The 17391-nt window shown below is 41.8% G+C and overlaps 1 protein-coding gene across 4 annotated transcripts in view; it reads right to left on the bottom strand.

Annotated features, from left to right (window-relative positions):
* si:dkeyp-115e12.6 (centromere protein F) overlaps positions 1 to 17391 on the bottom strand; it is a 50400-nt gene that overhangs the window by 24821 nt on the left and 8188 nt on the right. For all 4 annotated transcript variants that reach the window (XM_060927939.1, XM_060927938.1, XM_060927940.1 and 1 more), the window contains exons 3-8: positions 15779 to 15975; positions 14928 to 15031; positions 14626 to 14666; positions 14194 to 14479; positions 8576 to 8757; positions 6466 to 6591 (exon numbers count right to left, since the gene is read on the bottom strand). In XM_060927939.1, coding sequence (XP_060783922.1) covers positions 6466 to 6591; positions 8576 to 8757; positions 14194 to 14479; positions 14626 to 14666; positions 14928 to 15031; positions 15779 to 15975 — 936 coding nt within the window. The remainder of the gene's footprint in view (positions 1 to 6465; positions 6592 to 8575; positions 8758 to 14193; positions 14480 to 14625; positions 14667 to 14927; positions 15032 to 15778; positions 15976 to 17391) is intronic.

A 17391-nucleotide genomic window follows, 5' to 3' on the forward strand; every position in this document is an offset into this window, starting at 1 on the left:
AAGTCCTGGAATACTGATTCGTCTGACCACGAGACACATTTCCACAGTGTGATGGTCCATAACATAAGCCCTCCTTTTTGCACAGTAAAATTTTTACTGGCTTTTGTGGATGTAACTCTGTACTGTAGCGCCTGACAAAGGTTTGCCAAAGTAATCCTGAGCCCACGTGGTTATATCAGCTATAGATGAATGATGGTTCTTGATGCAGTGCCATCGGAGGGATCAGAGATCACGGGTGTTCAGCTTAGGTAGAGCTGGGCGATATGGCCTAAAAAAAAATCTTCGATTTTTTCACAAAAAATCCGATTTTCAATTTTAATCGATTTTCCCCCCCTACTAAAAATCAAACTACAGATGACAAAGAAATGGTTCAAAACAAGTTTTGCGTTTATTTTGTTTTCACTTAAACAAAATAAAGGTAAAACTTTTACTCTGGGGTTAAAGTGCAACCAGAAAACAAAAAGAAGCCAAAAAACAAGCTTGTATATGAGATAACATCGCGATAGCATCTGTGATTGCCTTCCACCGTGCCCCATCCTTATCATAAAGCACACAGATTGAAAATGTGTCAGGGACGGTTGCTTGCTTTACTTTGGATGGTGTGCTAGTGCTGCGGCTGTTTTCATTCTGCTGGGAGCAGCACTTCTCCCACTCCGCTGCATGCTTCTGTTTAAGGTGTTGGAATAAATTCGTCGTGCTGCTTCCTCTGGAAGCAACCATTTTCAAACACACCTTACAACAAGGACTTGTTTGGTCTGCGTCCGACCCCGTAAAACCGAACCAATTCCAGATCACGGAGGAAGTTACTCCTTTCTTGGGCACAAGTTGTGGCTTTCCCCCCCAATCGCTGCCATGTTGTTTGTGTGTGTCTATGGCAAGCGTGCGGGAGGAGGGCTATAATGTCACTGCCCGATCTGTCCCTGCTGCCCGATCAGTTCCGCACATGTGCAGAGGGGAGTATCGGTGGTGGAAGTTAAAACTGAGAGAAAACCGATTTTCATAAAAACACATCGTCCTAAACTGTAAATTCGAATTAATCGATAAAATCGATTTATCGCCCAGCTCTAAGCTTAGGCTTGCCCCTTGCACACCTTTCCTCAAGATTCCTTGAATCATTTAATGATATTATGTACTGCACTGGGTGAGATATCCATATCCTTTCCTATCTTTCTTTGAGAAACATTGTTTTTAAACATCTTAATAATTCTCTCATGCATCTGTTGACAAATTGGAGATCCTCCTTTTTCTAATGAGGTTGGATGATAATCAAAGTCATGCTTTTATGAAAATCCTTGTAGCATGGTTAATAATTTCTGTTTATGGTGTCACTTTGTTTTTGAAACAACACGCGGACCTTAAACACACTCATGATGGTTATTATGATGAAACTATTAGCTTTCTAAACACAACATAAAATATTTTGTGGCATAAAATATTTTGTATGCCAAAAGTGTGCGTGTGTGTGTGTGTGTGTGTGTGTGTGTGTGTAGGGGGGAGTGAGTGAGTCACTTAATGATATAGCTGCAATGAAACAAGGACTCGCGTGAATATTTTTAGCAATAGTGGCTTTGTGCCAAATTAACATCCTGCTGTCGTGTCATCCGTTTATTTACTTTTGAATTCAGTGAAACAAACGGGAGTTTAAAGAAAACAGCTATAGCTCCAGAAAGCATTAAATTGTAGCTAGCTTATAGTGCTAACCATTCGAGCAGGACAGTGATCTGTAGCACATGTCCAAATCAACACAAAAATGGTTAGCTGACCACAGAATCAAGCTTCTGCCATGGCCATTTCAGTCCCCTGACCTGAACCCCATTGAAAATCTGTGGGCTGAGCTGAAGAGGAGAAAGAGAGAGCACAAGAGAGGACCGCGAGGACCCTGGATGATCTGGAGAGATTGTGTAAAGAGGAATTGTCTCAGATGCCCTGCTCTGTATCTCCAACCTTATAAAATGGAACAGGAGAAGAATCAGTGGTGTTTTTACTGACAAAGGGAGGTTGTACAAAGTATTAAATGCAGGAGTGCCAATAATTGTGGCACATGCTCTTGTTGAAAATAATTATTTCTTGATGAGGGTTTTGTTTTTCTCTGAATAAATTTATTTCAAATAAAAGGTTGGATTTTTTTTCTCATTTTTTCCAGTGTGTGATGAAGCTACTTCACCAAAAGGTGGATTCTTTTTTTTACACTAATCTTTACAAGGGATCCCAAAAATCATGGAGGGCACCGGAGTATAAAGGTGGTGTGTGCCAGAGGTGGACAGTAATGAAGTAAATTTACTTGAGTACACTCTTTTTGTATCTGTACTTTGAGTATTAATTTTTTTGGAAACTTATAACTTTAACTTCACTACATTTGAAAGACAAATATCGTACTTTTTACTCCACTACATTTCTATCAAGGTCCTCATTACTCGTTACCATGAAGCAGCTTTGAAAGTGGATTTCTTTTCTTTTCTAAAACGCGACTGATTTTTTTCGCGGGTGACGCTGAGACAGCCTGTCAGTAATCACTAGGGTCATTTCACATCCATAGACTGGATAAAATCAAGTTCGGTGATTTCTCAGCAGCGTTATTTGAACTCGATCAGTTGGTGGCAGAATGGAAGGAGGCGGTTCTTCTGGGAAACGCATGCACCCATGGTCATACCTAGAACCCAGTGGCGGCTGGTAGTCTTTCAAACAGGGGAGGCTGGTCGGTTACGATATTTCCAGATTTTAAAAGAAAAAACATCAATTTTGCCCATACTCTTGCCTCTGATCTGGCTGATTGTTGGCAGCGTCACAAACTGTGAAATAACAGGTTCTTTTGGCCCATTAGCCTACTGTCCAATATACATGATGGTGGTGTTGGGGGGAGGGTACATTTTAACATTTTATATTTTAAAATTGTGGCATGTTGTTTAAAAATTGATCATTATTGAAAGCAGCTCTTTGTCAGGAACCTCAGCAGTAGAGCTGGGTGCCACACATTTCATTCAATGACACTTTCCCTATATTTTACTTATTTTGACTGAGAAATGTTTTATTGACAATATTGATAACCCTTCACTTTTAATCCAGGTCTGTAGTGTGAAATGTTCTCGGCTGCGTTTTTGTTTAAAAATGTTTTCCAAATTGTAGCTGTGTTTAATTCATATCCAGAAAAATATATATTCCAATATAATATACTCAGCATAAACATTTTAAATAGATTCTATATTTTTGGTCCATCCATGACATATTACTAAAGTAGCCTATTTACTGTTGCTGATGTGGGTCACTTGCTGTTAGCCAATTCACTTTCTCGTACCAGGAGAGCTGAAAGGAACGAGCATTATTCCCTACCTTTTTCACCAAGTCAGTTTGAGGCGTTGGTCTACCCTGCTCTTTAATTTTAATTTTTTCCTCGAAAGGAAGACTGGCAAATGGCTTCGCCAAAATTAAATCAGCAATGCTTGGCATCCGTGCGCAGCTTTCTTGCTAGCTGACTAGCCCCCTCAAGTTCAAGTTCAGTCACTCAAACAAAATTTCTGGAACTAAGATAGCAAACTTGACACTATATTTACACTTTATTTACAATGAAAATATATACAAACTAAAAAAGCTGGTAGAAACCGTATGTAATGAATGAAATCGAAATGTAAGCTGATCTCTTACAATACACCACAGCACTTGCGAATCCGCATGGGACTGAACTGAAATTCACCGCTGCCTGTCTATAGTTGAAACGAGCTGTCAAAGAAAATATCCGGCCGCTTTCACCAATCACCAGTCTCCTCGCGGAAACTGCCATGTCCCTCCCATGTGAGGCTGGGAGTCCGTGGGCGGGCATTTTTGCAGTATTTGTCCAATAACCGTCTTGCATTTTGAGATTGAAAAGCGCATAGCTCCCAAATGCCATTGAAGTCCACTGAGGCTGGGAGTCCGTGAGCGGGCGTTTTCGCAGTATTTGTCCAATAATCGTCTTGCATTTTGAGATTGAAAAGCGCAGAGCTCCCAAATGCCATTGAAGCCCACTGAGGCTGGGCTGCACCGCGCTGTCACGAGGGGGAAAAACTCACGCACACATTAAAGTTATAAGGGAATGATTTCGCACTGTAGTGGGTTGAGCACATATATTTCTATGATTCTGGATCTGAAATAGCAATGTTATAAGGTCGGCTATAACATAAGCCTAGCGCAATTCATCCTACACAATGTTCGTCATTTTTAGAGGAGGCTGAGCCTCCCTCGTTGTCTTAGAGCAATCGCCCGTGCTAGAACCCATGTTTCAGTTTTCTGAAAGGATTAAAGATTCGTTTTGTTTTAAATGTTTGCTGAAAACGAACCACATCACGGCCTACAAAAACTCGCCGCCCAACCTGCGGAAGCATATTGAGGGATATAAACGTTTTATTCCAAGAGAAAGCTTGCAATGAAGTTGTCTGTGTTTTTAGAGCTAGCGATAATGTCGCAATAGCTATGCAGTCTGGTTAGTCAAATGACTTTCTGTGGATTTGCCCACCAAGTTGCTGTAGCCTTGTCCACAGCTAACGTTAGCACATAGCTAGTTAACTTGGACACTAAGTTAGCATGTAAAAACGGAGTTACGCTAATATGAATAACGTTAACTTATCTGAAGTCCTTTCAGAAATGTGTTTTAGCATAATCTTGCCAAATAAACAATGTAGAAATCTTTCTTTTCTAGTAGCGTTAGCTACCCAATATGATTTTGAGTTTGAAAAGAGTTTGCTAGCATGTCAGGTGGAGTTTCACTGACTAGCTAGCTTAACGTTAAACCACCATGATGCACAGCATGCGTTCATTTTGTGAATTCACAAAATAATCCAGTCGGTTGCTTCAGAGGCATGAGGTATTATAAGTGTTGTGTCAACAATACATCGATGTGTTGACACAAAATGTACTTTTAATCTCATCTCATCTCATTATCTGTAGCCGCTTTATCCTGTTCTACAGGGTCGCAGGCAAGCTGGAGCCTATCCCAGCTGACTACGGGCGAAAGGCGGGGTACACCCTGGACAAGTTGCCAGGTCATCACAGGGCTGACACATAGACACAGACAACCATTCACACTCACATTCACACCTACGGTCAATTTAGAGTCACCAGTTAACCTAACCTGCATGTCTTTGGACTGTGGGGGAAACCGGAGCACCCGGAGGAAACCCACGCGGACACGGGGAGAACATGCAAACTCCACACAGAAAGGCCCTCACTAGCCACGGGGCTCGAACCCAGACCTTCTTGCTGTGAGGCGACAGTGCTAACCACTACACCACCGTGCCGCCCCTGTACTTTTAATACTTAAGTATTTTTAAAAGCAAGTACTTCAGTACTTTAACTTACACTACCGTTCAAAAGTTTGGGGTCACTTTGAAATGTCCTTATTTTTGAAAGAAAAGCACTGTTCTTTTCAATGAAGATCACTTTAAACTAATCAGAAATCCACTCTATACATTGCTAATGTGGTAAATGACTATTCTAGCTGCAAATGTCTGGTTTTTGGTGCAATATCTCCATAGGTGTATAGAGGCCCATTTCCAGCAACTCTCACTCCAGTGTTCTAATGGTACAATGTGTTTGCTCATTGCCTCAGAAGGCTAATGGATGATTAGAAAACCCTTGTACAATCATGTTAGCACAGCTGAAAACAGTTGAGCTCTTTAGAGAAGCTATAAAACTGACCTTCCTTTGAGCAGATTGAGTTTCTGGAGCATCACATTTGTGGGGTCGATTAAATGCTCAAAATGGCCAGAAAAATGTCTCGACTATATTTTCTATTCATTTTACAACTTATGGTGGTAAATAAAAGTGTGACTTTTCATAGAAAACACAAAATTGTCTGAGTGACCCCAAACTTTTGAACGGTAGTGTAAGTAAAAAATTTGACTGGACAACTTTCACTTGTATCGGAGTAACATTTGACCAGTGGGATCTGTACTTTGACTTAAGTAATGAAGTTGGGTACTTTGTCCACCTCTGGTGTGTGCTAGCCAGCAGCCTTAGTGTGTAATCACCCAAGGCTTGTAAAAGGCACGTGTTAACCTGCTTTACATTCAGCTCCAAGATCACTATAATAATCTCCACAGTAGAAACGCATTTCTACTGAAGATTCAACAGGCACAGAATACGCACGAGGAAAACTCTGACTAGTTGAAAAATGATGAAACTATGAATTGCTCTGAATTCATGATTCTATAGAAAGTAACTTTGTTCTGTAACAAAGGAAGGCTCCTCAGGTATCCTTACCACCTGAGAAAACTACAAACCTCTTCTCGTGCAGTCCAAGCTGTAGTTTCTTGTCTCATATGTACTCACAGTGTGTTTGTATACGAGGGTGTGTAAGAATTTGTGTAGCACAGTGAGGATAAAGGCCTTCATGAAGCAGCAATGCGACACTACACACACATTATTATTAATGTCAAACTGTTAGAAATTAAATGATCTAAAATTAATGGAAGCCCTGGACGCAGGAGTACTCACTCTCTGGTGCTCCCTCTCCATTTCTTTCCTGCGTTGCTCAGCATTGCAGCGGCTGGTCTCCGCATTCTGCCTCTGACACTTCAGCTCCTCCTGTAGCTGCTTCACCCGCTGTTCAGCTGCCTGAGTCTAAATACACAAATAAGCACTTTATCTACTTTATGTATTAAAGCAAGAACGCTTTTATAAAATCCATACCAGCAGTATAAATATACCACAGTAGGTGGAGAAGGATATTGCAGTTATACTGGTATTTATGGTGGACTGTGTGCAATACACATTAACAAACCAAAAAAAAAAACCCAGCAGCAATGTTTGGAGCTCGTGGTGATGCGTTTCTGAATTTGCTGTTTTGTTTCAGGTTTCTTAAAGTGTTTTGCACTTAAAGGCTACCATACCTACAATAAAGAAACTAAAAACTATTCAACTGCATATTGCAGGCCTCAGTGATGCACTATAAAGCCCATTATTCTATCCACATTCACTAGATATGAGCAATCGCGCACTCTGATTGGCTACCAGCTCATATACTGTGAGTAGAGAAAAACAAAATGACGGAGAGTGTTGCTGAACCAACTGAGGATGAAATAAACACTCTACTCGAAAACATCCATCCATTATCCGTAACTGCTTATCCTGTGCAGGGTCGCGGGCAAACTGGAGCCTATCCCAGCTGATTATGGGCGAAAGGCAGGGTACACCCTGGACAAATCGCCAGGTCATCACGGGGCGACACAGAGACAAACAACCATTCACACCTACGGTCAATTTAGAGCCACCAGTTAACCTAACCTGCATGTCTTTGGACTGTGGGGGAAACCGGAGCACCCGGAGGAAACCCACTTGGACACGGGGAGAACATGCAAACTCCGCACAGAAAGGCCCTCGCCGGCCGCTGGGCTCGAACCCAGAACCTTCTTGCTGTGAGGCGAGAGTGCTAACCACTACACCACTGTGCCGCCCATTACTCAAAAACAAAACCTCAAAAATTATCATCAAGTATTTAAAAGAAACAAAAATAGCTAAAAGAATATAACCCCCAATATCTCCTGTTCCACACTCCAGCCCAGTCAGTGGTGGTAACGCACCTTTAAGTTGGTTTGCCAACTGCCAAAAAGACCTAAAGAAGATGACTATACACAAAAAAAATGGAATAAAAAGTATTTAATGATAAGAACGTATCTTTTTTTAATCTTTCAAGAATTACTCATCTCATCTCATTATCTCTAGCCGCTTTATCCTGTTCTACAGGGTCGCAGGCAAGCTGCAGCCTATCCCAGCTGACTACGGGCGAAAGGCGGGGTACACCCTGGACAAGTCGCCAGGTCATCACAGGGCTGACACATAGACACAGACAACCATTCACACTCACATCTACGGTCAATTTAGAGTCACCAGTTAACCTAACCTGCATGTCTTTGGACTGTGGGGGAAACCGGAGCACCCGGAGGAAACCCACGCGGACACGGGGAGAACATGCAAACTCCACACAGAAAGGCCCTCGCCGGTCACGGGGCTCGAACCCACGACCTTCTTGCTGTGAGGCGACAGCGCTAACCACTACACCACCGTGCCGCCCTCAAGAATTATTATTATAGCATTTTTCAAGCGGAAATGATTTTGTCAGACGTTTTGTGTAAAGTTTTTATTTATCGAATTTGCAAAAAATAGAAATGCTGTTTCTCAAAATCCAGTGAATGTGGCTATAACAACAGCTATTTCACTCAATCTCGGTCACTGGCTTAGAGCCATGATATAAAATACCTTTTTATTATTACTTTTAAAATCACTCATTTTCTACCTTATTGTTGCAATTCGCTTACTGATGATATACTTGACAAGCTTCTTTTTTTTTTTTGACAAGCTTCTGATAGCCGACGCACCTCGTTGGCTATATCAGCTCATATATGACTTGATTTCATGGAATAAAACTGTTAAATATTGCAACCATGATACATGGTACAGCTCTGTGCTCTATACTAGCAATAGCCATGAAGACAAAAGTTTAAAAAATAAATAAAATAAATAAAAATTCAGTACTGAACAATGTATGGCTTAACGTAAATTAGATTATATCCGCTAGCCAAGTAATCCTGTGTGTACACATGCTCACCCTGTCCTCCTCCCGTGTTAGGCGTGTGTGTGTACGGGTCAGCTCGTCTCTGGTGCGCGTCAGGTTCTGCTCGTTCAAGTTGAGCTCTTTCTGAGCTTGAGCAAGACGAGATTCAGACTCCCTGCAGCGCTCTTTTTCCAGCTGCAGCTCCTGCTGCAAACCAGAGACACGGCCACGGAGCCCTGAGAGCGAGGGGTATACATATTAGTAATCAATGAATTAGCCTTGGCATTCTGGGGACACCGATACAGAGGGGGGATAAAAGGAAAGGATTACCTCAGCAATGACTGACAACACGCCCATTTCACAATGGACACTATTCATACACTCACATACCACTAAACAAACACTACTGTGTACATTTATACACAAGTGTTCAGTAAACTCTCAGCCATTAAGTCTGCACACACACACACACACACACACACACACACACACATTTCTATTGAAGACCATGAAGACAATAGCAGGCCACATCCCAGAGAATGTGCCCTAATGTATGAGAGCAATCTCTTTTGTCGAGTTTTCTTCCGGCTAGTCCTCTAATGAGGAAAGAGTAATATATAATTTACAAAGTCATTAACTCAGCACATACTGCGTTTCCAGAATGTTCGTCTTAATCCTGGGACGAACAAGACAATTTTTGTAGGACAACCTATTTTCTTTTCACACAGCACGTACACATCCACTGTCTTATGATAGATCTTAAATATAGCTCAATGACAGAAGTTGAGCATCTAGTTCCTCTCTCCCCAACAGTGGAAGAAACCTCAGACTTTAGTAATAATAAGGAGCAAAAGTCAAACACACCCTGACGCGATTCACTGGCTATTAGATTAGTTACAATGGCAAACCACTACAAATAATTTCTTTGAACCAACCAAGAGTACCTTTTATTAATGACCAAGAGACTCTTTGCTGAGCTCGACCTAGAACCATTCAGCTCACCACACCTACTCTCTCTTCCTAAACCCAATTCATTAATACCTGCACTGTTGTTCAAGTGTTCATGAACTTTTCCAATCATTATTCTAAAAGTAATACACTGCTATTATCAGTGGATACTACAACCCTGATTCCATAAAAGTTGGGACAAAGTACAAATTGTAAATAAAAACAGAATGCAATAATTTACAAATCTCAAAAATTGATATTGTATTCACAGTAGAACATAGACAACATATCAAATGTCGAAAGTGAGACATTTTGAAATTTCATGCCAAATATTGGCTCATTTGAAATTTCATGACAGCAACACATCTCAAAAAAGTTGGGACAGGGGCAATAAGAGGCTGGAAAAATTAAAGGTACAAAAAAGGAACAGCTGGAGGACCAAACTGCAACTCATTAGGTCAATTGGCAATAGGTCATTAACATGACTGGGTATAAAAAGAGCATCTTGGAGTGGCAGCGGCTCTCAGAAGTAAAGATGGGAAGAGGATCACCAATCCCCCTAATTCTGCGCCGACAAATAGTGGAGCAATATCAGAAAGGAGTTCGACAGTGTAAAATTGCAAAGAGTTTGAACATATCATCATCTACAGTGCATATCATCATCAAAAGATTCAGAGAATCTGGAAGAATCTCTGTGCGTAAGGGTCAAGGCCGGAAAACTATACTGGGTGCCCGTGATCTTCGGGCCCTTAGACGGCACCGCATCACATACAGGCATGCTTCTGTATTGGAAATCACAAAATGGGCTCAAGAATATTTCCAGAGAACATTATCTGTGAACACAATTCACCGTGCCATCCACCGTTGCCAGCTAAAACTCTATAGTTCAAAGAAGAAGCCGTATCTAAACATGGTCCAGAAGCGCAGACGTCTTCTCTGGGCCAAGGCTCATTTAAAATGGACTGTGGCAAAGTGGAAAACTGTTCTGTGGTCAGATGAATCAAAATTTGAAGTTCTTTATGGAAATCAGGGACGCCGTGTCATTCGGACTAAAGAGGAGAAGGACGACCCAAGTTGTTATCAGCGCTCAGTTCAGAAGCCTGCATCTCTGATGGTATGGGGTTGCATTAGTGCGTGTGGCATGGGCAGCTTACACATCTGGAAAGACACCATCAATGCTGAAAGGTATATCCAGGTTCTAGAGCAACATATGCTCCCATCCAGACGACGTCTCTTTCAGGGAAGACCTTGCATTTTCCAACATGACAATGCCAAACCACATACTGCATCAATTACAGCATCATGGCTGCGTAGAAGAAGGGTCCGGGTACTGAACTGGCCAGCCTGCAGTCCAGATCTTTCACCCATAGAAAACATTTGGCGCATCATAAAACGGAAGATACGACAAAAAAGACCCAAGACAGTTGAGCAAGTACAATCCTACATTAGACAAGAATGGGTTAACATTCCTATCCCTAAACTTGAGCAACTTGTCTCCTCAGTCCCCAGACATTTACAGACTGTTGTAAAGAGAAAAGGGGATGTCTCACAGTGGTAAACATGGCCTTGTCCCAACTTTTTTGAGATGTGTTGTTGTCATGAAATTTAAAATCACCTAATTTTTCTCTTTAAATGATACATTTTTCTCAGTTTAAACATTTGATATGTCATCTATGTTCTATTCTGAATAAAATATGGAATTTTGAAACTTCCACATCATTGCATTCCGTTTTTATTTACAATTTGTACTTTGTCCCAACTTTTTTGGAATCGGGGTTGTAATTTCTCCTTGACACATCTGCCTCAAGATTTTATCAACGCTTTCCAAATACAAAGCTTTGTGGATAATTTTATCACACCACCATTCTCAATCATTTTGTGAAGCAACTACAGTGATGTACATCATTCTGGACACAAAATAATTTGAAAATCTGCATAGGTAATGGAATCGGTCACACTCTTAGTTGACCATCATTAGAATCTCGCAGGAAATATCAAATTTGCTTACAAATTTTCAAGTGCCTAAATGGCCTTGCGCCTGCTTATCTTTTACATGACTTTTGCTACTCGCGTGATTTCCACATACATAATACTCAAAATAAAGATGATCTCTGCTTGCCCCTTGCTAAAACTGCTAAGTATCCAGGGCTTGACATTAAGGACTGCCCGATTGCCCAAAACATGCATTCGAGCAAGTGGAATATGTCCCCGACATGCCCGACCGGGAAAGTTGGAATGAGCATATATTACGAACTAGCACACCACAAAAATTAGGCTTTTTGATCTTTTATTTCAGTTCCTAAAAGCGTCCATCACTACGTATCCGCCATTATGTTTTGGCTGTTTTCTTAGTCTCGGTTTCATTCACTGCTTTGCAAGTTATTTTCTATACCCCTGCTGCTGTAGTATGGTACACGTACGGTTTATAGACCCCTTGTGCATGACGTCATGTATCATGTGATAATTACAGCTGGGGTCAGACAGACACTGTCTTTCATGCAAGCAAGGCTTAATCTGTCTTCAATATGGTTAATTTTTGCACTGTTTTTGCTTCTTCAAACAGAGAAATAGATAAAAGGTATTACCATCTCCCCGCTATCAAGAAAAATGTTAACAAATAGAAAAAAAAACGCTTCAAGAACAACGAGGAAATGAGTGGTTAAAGAATACAAGGAGAGGAGCTCAGCCTGAAAACTCCAGAGAAATTCACGATCGTATTTAAATTGTATTTTACAAAAACAGAAAGTCGGAAGTGAGGATGGACAAGTTTGCTTAAGACTCTCGTTTTGTTTTTTTTCTCCTCACATTCGAGTTAGCGCCTTCATGAAAAAGTGTTTGATTTTCTTACAGGTGAAGCCGCTTCCTTATTCGACACAAAAAACCCAGATTGATTTCAAACAACACGGGCATTTAAAAAAAAAACCCTGAACATGCACAATAAATCCTGAAAGAACAGAACAGATTAAGAGCAGAGAGAGCTCAAGCTTTGTTTCTGTTATCAGAGGAACACCGTCCTGTGCAAAATATTTATATATTGCTTTTTTTTTGTTACATCATCCACCTCTAGGTTTAAAAAAAAAAAAAATGCTGTGTTATGACAGACCGCCTACACTGATTCAGTTACAGGTTGCCAGGTCTTTATAAAACACCCACAGCCGACACACTAAACAATAATTTTAAACTCAAACATTATCCTGTCTGTCATGATGCAGTGTGTTTTTTTTGTGTAAGCCTAGAGGTGGATGATATAACAAAAAGATATGTAAATATTCTCAAGCACAGTACTGTTCAAAAGTCTCGGCACCCTATTGTTTTCTTCATACAAACTTTGTTATAGATTTCTATTTTATGATTCCTACATTATTGAGTAATGAACCTACAGTCAGAGAGATCCACACAAACACACTGAACTTTACGACAGCTGCATGCATGTGAAATGGAAATAAATCGACTAAGGCAGGAAAAACTATTTTGAATAAAATTGTTATTATCCGTTACAAGGAAAAGTAAAAAGTAACCAAACTTAATAATAAACGTAATCAATAACCAAACTTCAACTCAATGTGTGATATTCATTTTATGTTGCAATTCACAACTATTCTACGGTTTTCCTAAAAAAAAAAAGTAGTACTCGCGAAATGGGGGAAAGTGGGTTTAAAAGTTCATGTCGACCCCTGGTATCATAGTTCTTTTGGCTTAAATGGGGCTAAAGTGTGAAACCCACTTCCAACTAGTTTGAGAAAGGAAGCATCATTCCCTAAATTCAAGAAGAGTCTCAGACTTCATTTGCGCATGATGTGTGTATTTATAGCCTAGTTTTTTTGTTCATACACATTCACATACTTATATACCGTTTTTAGGTGTTTATGTTATTTAGTTACGTTACAGGCCTCAATTTAAACCAGCCTTAGCCGAATTTGACCGCCTGTTTAAATATTGTTGACAAACAAACAAAAACAATCTGTGCAGGTACACAGCGCTAATATTATCTCATCTCATCTCATTATCTCTAGCTGCTTTATCCTGTTCTACAGGGTCGCAGGCAAGCTGGAGCCTATCCCAGCTGACTACGGGCGAAAGGCGGGGTACACCCTGGACAAGTCGCCAGGTCATCACAGGGCTGACACATAGACACAGACAACCATTCACACTCACATTCACACCTACGGTCAATTTAGAGTCACCAGTTAACCTAACCTGCATGTCTTTGGACTGTGGGGGAAACCGGAGCACCCGGAGGAAACCCACGCGGACACGGGGAGAACATGCAAACTCCGCACAGAAAGGCCCTCACCAGCCACGGGGCTCGAACCCGGACCTTCTTGCTGTGAGGCGACAGCGCTAACCACTACACCACCGTGCCGCCCGCACTAATATTATGTATTTGTAAAAACACTATTTTACGAGGAACACAGACTGCAAATTGTATACATATCCTGAATTGAAAGAAGTTAGTTTATCCTTCAGGACTGAGTTTCCCAAGAGCATCGTAGCACAAAGATCATTGTTAAATAGTAGCGCGAGCATCACAATGAACAACTCGTTAAGATGCTCTTAGCGTTACGGGGCTTTTGGGAAACCTACCCCAGAGCTGTAACATACAGGATATTGCACGTCTCCATGTATTGTTTTCATAGAGTGCCTACGCCTGTTACATACTTCTGTGACTTTCTCATGTTTTTCCAGTTTCATGAAAAGTCTCTCACGATGACGAAGACTCTTACCATCTATCTCCTTCCTCAGTTCTTCCTCAATCCCGTCATCCCGTGCACTGGTGTCAGTGATGACATCACTGCAAGTGAAGGGGGACGAGGTGTGGGTGGATGTTGCTTTGCCCCTGGGAGTGGACCTTGTGTCATCCCGTTCCCACGGAAACACAGAGGATGGGGGGTGAGTCTCCGATTGGTTGATTTTGCACCTGAGGGGTGGCGTTCTGTGTGGTTGCTGAGGGAACGGAGATGAAACGCTACTCACAGAGGGCTTGGTGTTATCTCCAAACAGTAGCTGTTGCTAGAGAGGGGCAGTAAAAACAAAAACATTTCGGTCCATAAACTATGCTCCGTTAGAATATCAAATTAATCATCCAAAACAGCGCACAAGTGGCCAACAAAAACAGCAGGTTTTCATTATGCGCATGGATGTTTGAGGAAACTCACTCGGGCTTTGCTGACATCCTCTCCTCTGAGACTGCTTTTACCTGAAAGCACAAACATCACCACATGATTACCAAACTGCAAGGTTTAAAAACATATGAGACACAAAAACATAAATGTAATAATAAAAGGGTAGGAGTGATTAAATTACTGAACAATCTTTTTTCTTTTGTATTGGGTGCTTTCTAAACGATAAGAAAGGTTAAGAAGAGAATGAATTGTCACAAAGGGCTAGGAGGAAACACAGGGAGCAACAACAAAAGAAAAAAAGAACAAGAAAGAAAGAGGAACATAATGCAGGATACCGCTTTGGTCCCAGGGTGAGTTCATGTTCCAGCAGGGTGTGGAAAACAACAAGGAGTCCCCTGAGACACTTTCTTTTTGCAGCTTTTCCAGCTCTGCCTCAAGCCTGGAGGATGAAGAGAAAGGGGACGCACGAGAAGCTGCTATAAAATCATTAAAATCCTCCGTGTTAATCAGCAATATCTTCAGTTCCAGTCTTTCAGCTCACGACAAAAATACAGAACCCCTTTTTCGACAAATTATCTATGCTGGTTGCCAAACTAGCGCTTAATGTCAAAACATTTCAAGCTTTTTCCGTTACGATCCGTTGGCTTTAGAATCATAATCCTGTTGGTGTGGAACCTGGAGCTGGAAACTGAGGTCATTTTATTGCCCTAACAGCAAAACCAGTTATTTTCGTGACCACTTGAAAATAGGTGTGAACAGTGCAGAATTTTATGTCGGAAACAAAAGACAATTAAAAACTGCAACTGGTAAAAACAGTAACTCGAAACAAAATATCCTACACACGCACACACAAAAGCCAATAAAATAGGCAAAAACAACTTATTTTTATCTCGTGTCTAACTGTGGTGTATGGTTCCACTTCGGATGGGAATCTTCCACATCTGATTATGCAATTGTTTGGCTCTTCAACTGGTAGAAACACAAGTCAGTTCGCTGGTTTCCTGCGCCAGCACCGACACCATGTTACTGGTATTGGAATAACAAATAAGCTGTTTAGGTTTCCAGCCAAGCCCTCAGCCTGTTGACACAGCTGCCACACTCGTATTGTGCCAATTACAGTCTGCATGCGTCATCTCCATGGTGGCCACTACCACGTGTGATTACACTGTCTGACCATTTGACTCACCGTTTAACCTCCTGCGTGAGGTTCTGCATGAGTGTTCTTGCTGAATCCAGCTGACCCTCTAGAGTGCACACCTGAGCCACTTTGGCCTGTAGGTCCTGGGTCAGGCGATCCCTTGTCCGTGCATCTCCCTGCGCCTGCTCTCGCACTCCCACCAGCTCCCTCTGAACTGCTCCCAGCTCTGCACGCACCTCTTCATACTGAGACAGGGCAAAAACAACAGACTCCAAAGTATGTTCATTTCTAAATTACGAGATTCATCATACCATAGCAGTGTCAAATATCTGGTTACCATTCATACTTTTTAAAGATTTTTTTTTCCCCCTCTACTGCATCTTTATGCACATAAGTGTTCCGGGACGCAGCTGGAATGTGACTTAGCTCAAAGTCATGTTCAAAAATATGTTTGGCAAAGTAAGGAAATAATTCAGAATGAAAGACATTTTGTGTGCCTTCATTCTCTTTTTACATTTGCAAGAAGAGGGAGTTAAGACCTGTGGACTTAGAAGCACAGTAGAGCTTGCGTCATCTATAATTACACCTACTTAAACACTTGATTGCGTGTTACTGAAACAAATTAACATTCATAGGTGGGGTCCAAATACATTTTGTAACATCTGTTCAGGTTTACCTCACGTTCTGGCAGCTGTCTATAAACCTGTAGCCGCTTATCCTGTGCAGGGTCGCGGGCAAGCTGGAGCCTATCCCAGCTGACTATGGGCGAGAGGCGGGGTACACCCTGGACAAGTCGCCAGGTCATCACAGGGCTGACACATACAGACAAACAACCATTCACACTCACATTCACACCTACGGTCAATTTAGAGCCACCAGTTAACCTAACCTGCATGTCTTTGGCCTGTGGGGGAAACCGGAGCACCCGGAGGAAGCCCACGGAGACACGGGGAGAACATGCAAACTCCACACAGAAAGGCCTTCGTTGGCCGCTGGGCTTGAACCCAGGACCTTCTTGCTGTGAGGCGACAGCACTAACCACTACATCACCGTGCCGCCGTATAAAGAGGCGGCACCAATATACAACCAACCACCAATAGCCAACCAACCAGGACAAGGAAGCACCTCTACTTGCCAGTCAATGATGTGTCTATCACTTCTGAAAGCTCTCCTCTCATACTAGTGTGCAACCTCGGCGATGTGCATGCAAGTGTTTTTGGAGCATGACTCCAGTGGGAACACTATAGGGAGAGGCTGGGTTTGTCTGGTTTTTGAAATTCAAAGCAGCCAGCTTTGACTAACCTCCAGCAATATCATAGATACACCTTTCAGATTTCCAATTTAAATAAAAAGGTTTTTCATTTCACTTCTTCCTCCTTGTCTAGCACTATTGCCAGATCGGGGTCCATGTGGACCCTACTGAGCCACGGGTCATATTAATTAGAGCAGTTTTACACCGGATGCCCTTCCTGCCGCAACCCTTCCATCTCTGGGCTTGGGAAACAACCATTCACATACACGCCTATGGCCAATTTAGGTGGGGTTTACATTAGACCGTATCAGTGGATCATCAGATTAACGTTTTTAAAACAATTAGTGTGCACACAGCAACGCCAATACACGAGTCGCGTGCACACAGCAACGCCAATACACGGATACGC

This window comes from Neoarius graeffei, chromosome 8 (genome assembly GCF_027579695.1).
Source record: "Neoarius graeffei isolate fNeoGra1 chromosome 8, fNeoGra1.pri, whole genome shotgun sequence".
Classification (NCBI taxonomy): domain Eukaryota; kingdom Metazoa; phylum Chordata; class Actinopteri; order Siluriformes; family Ariidae; genus Neoarius; species Neoarius graeffei.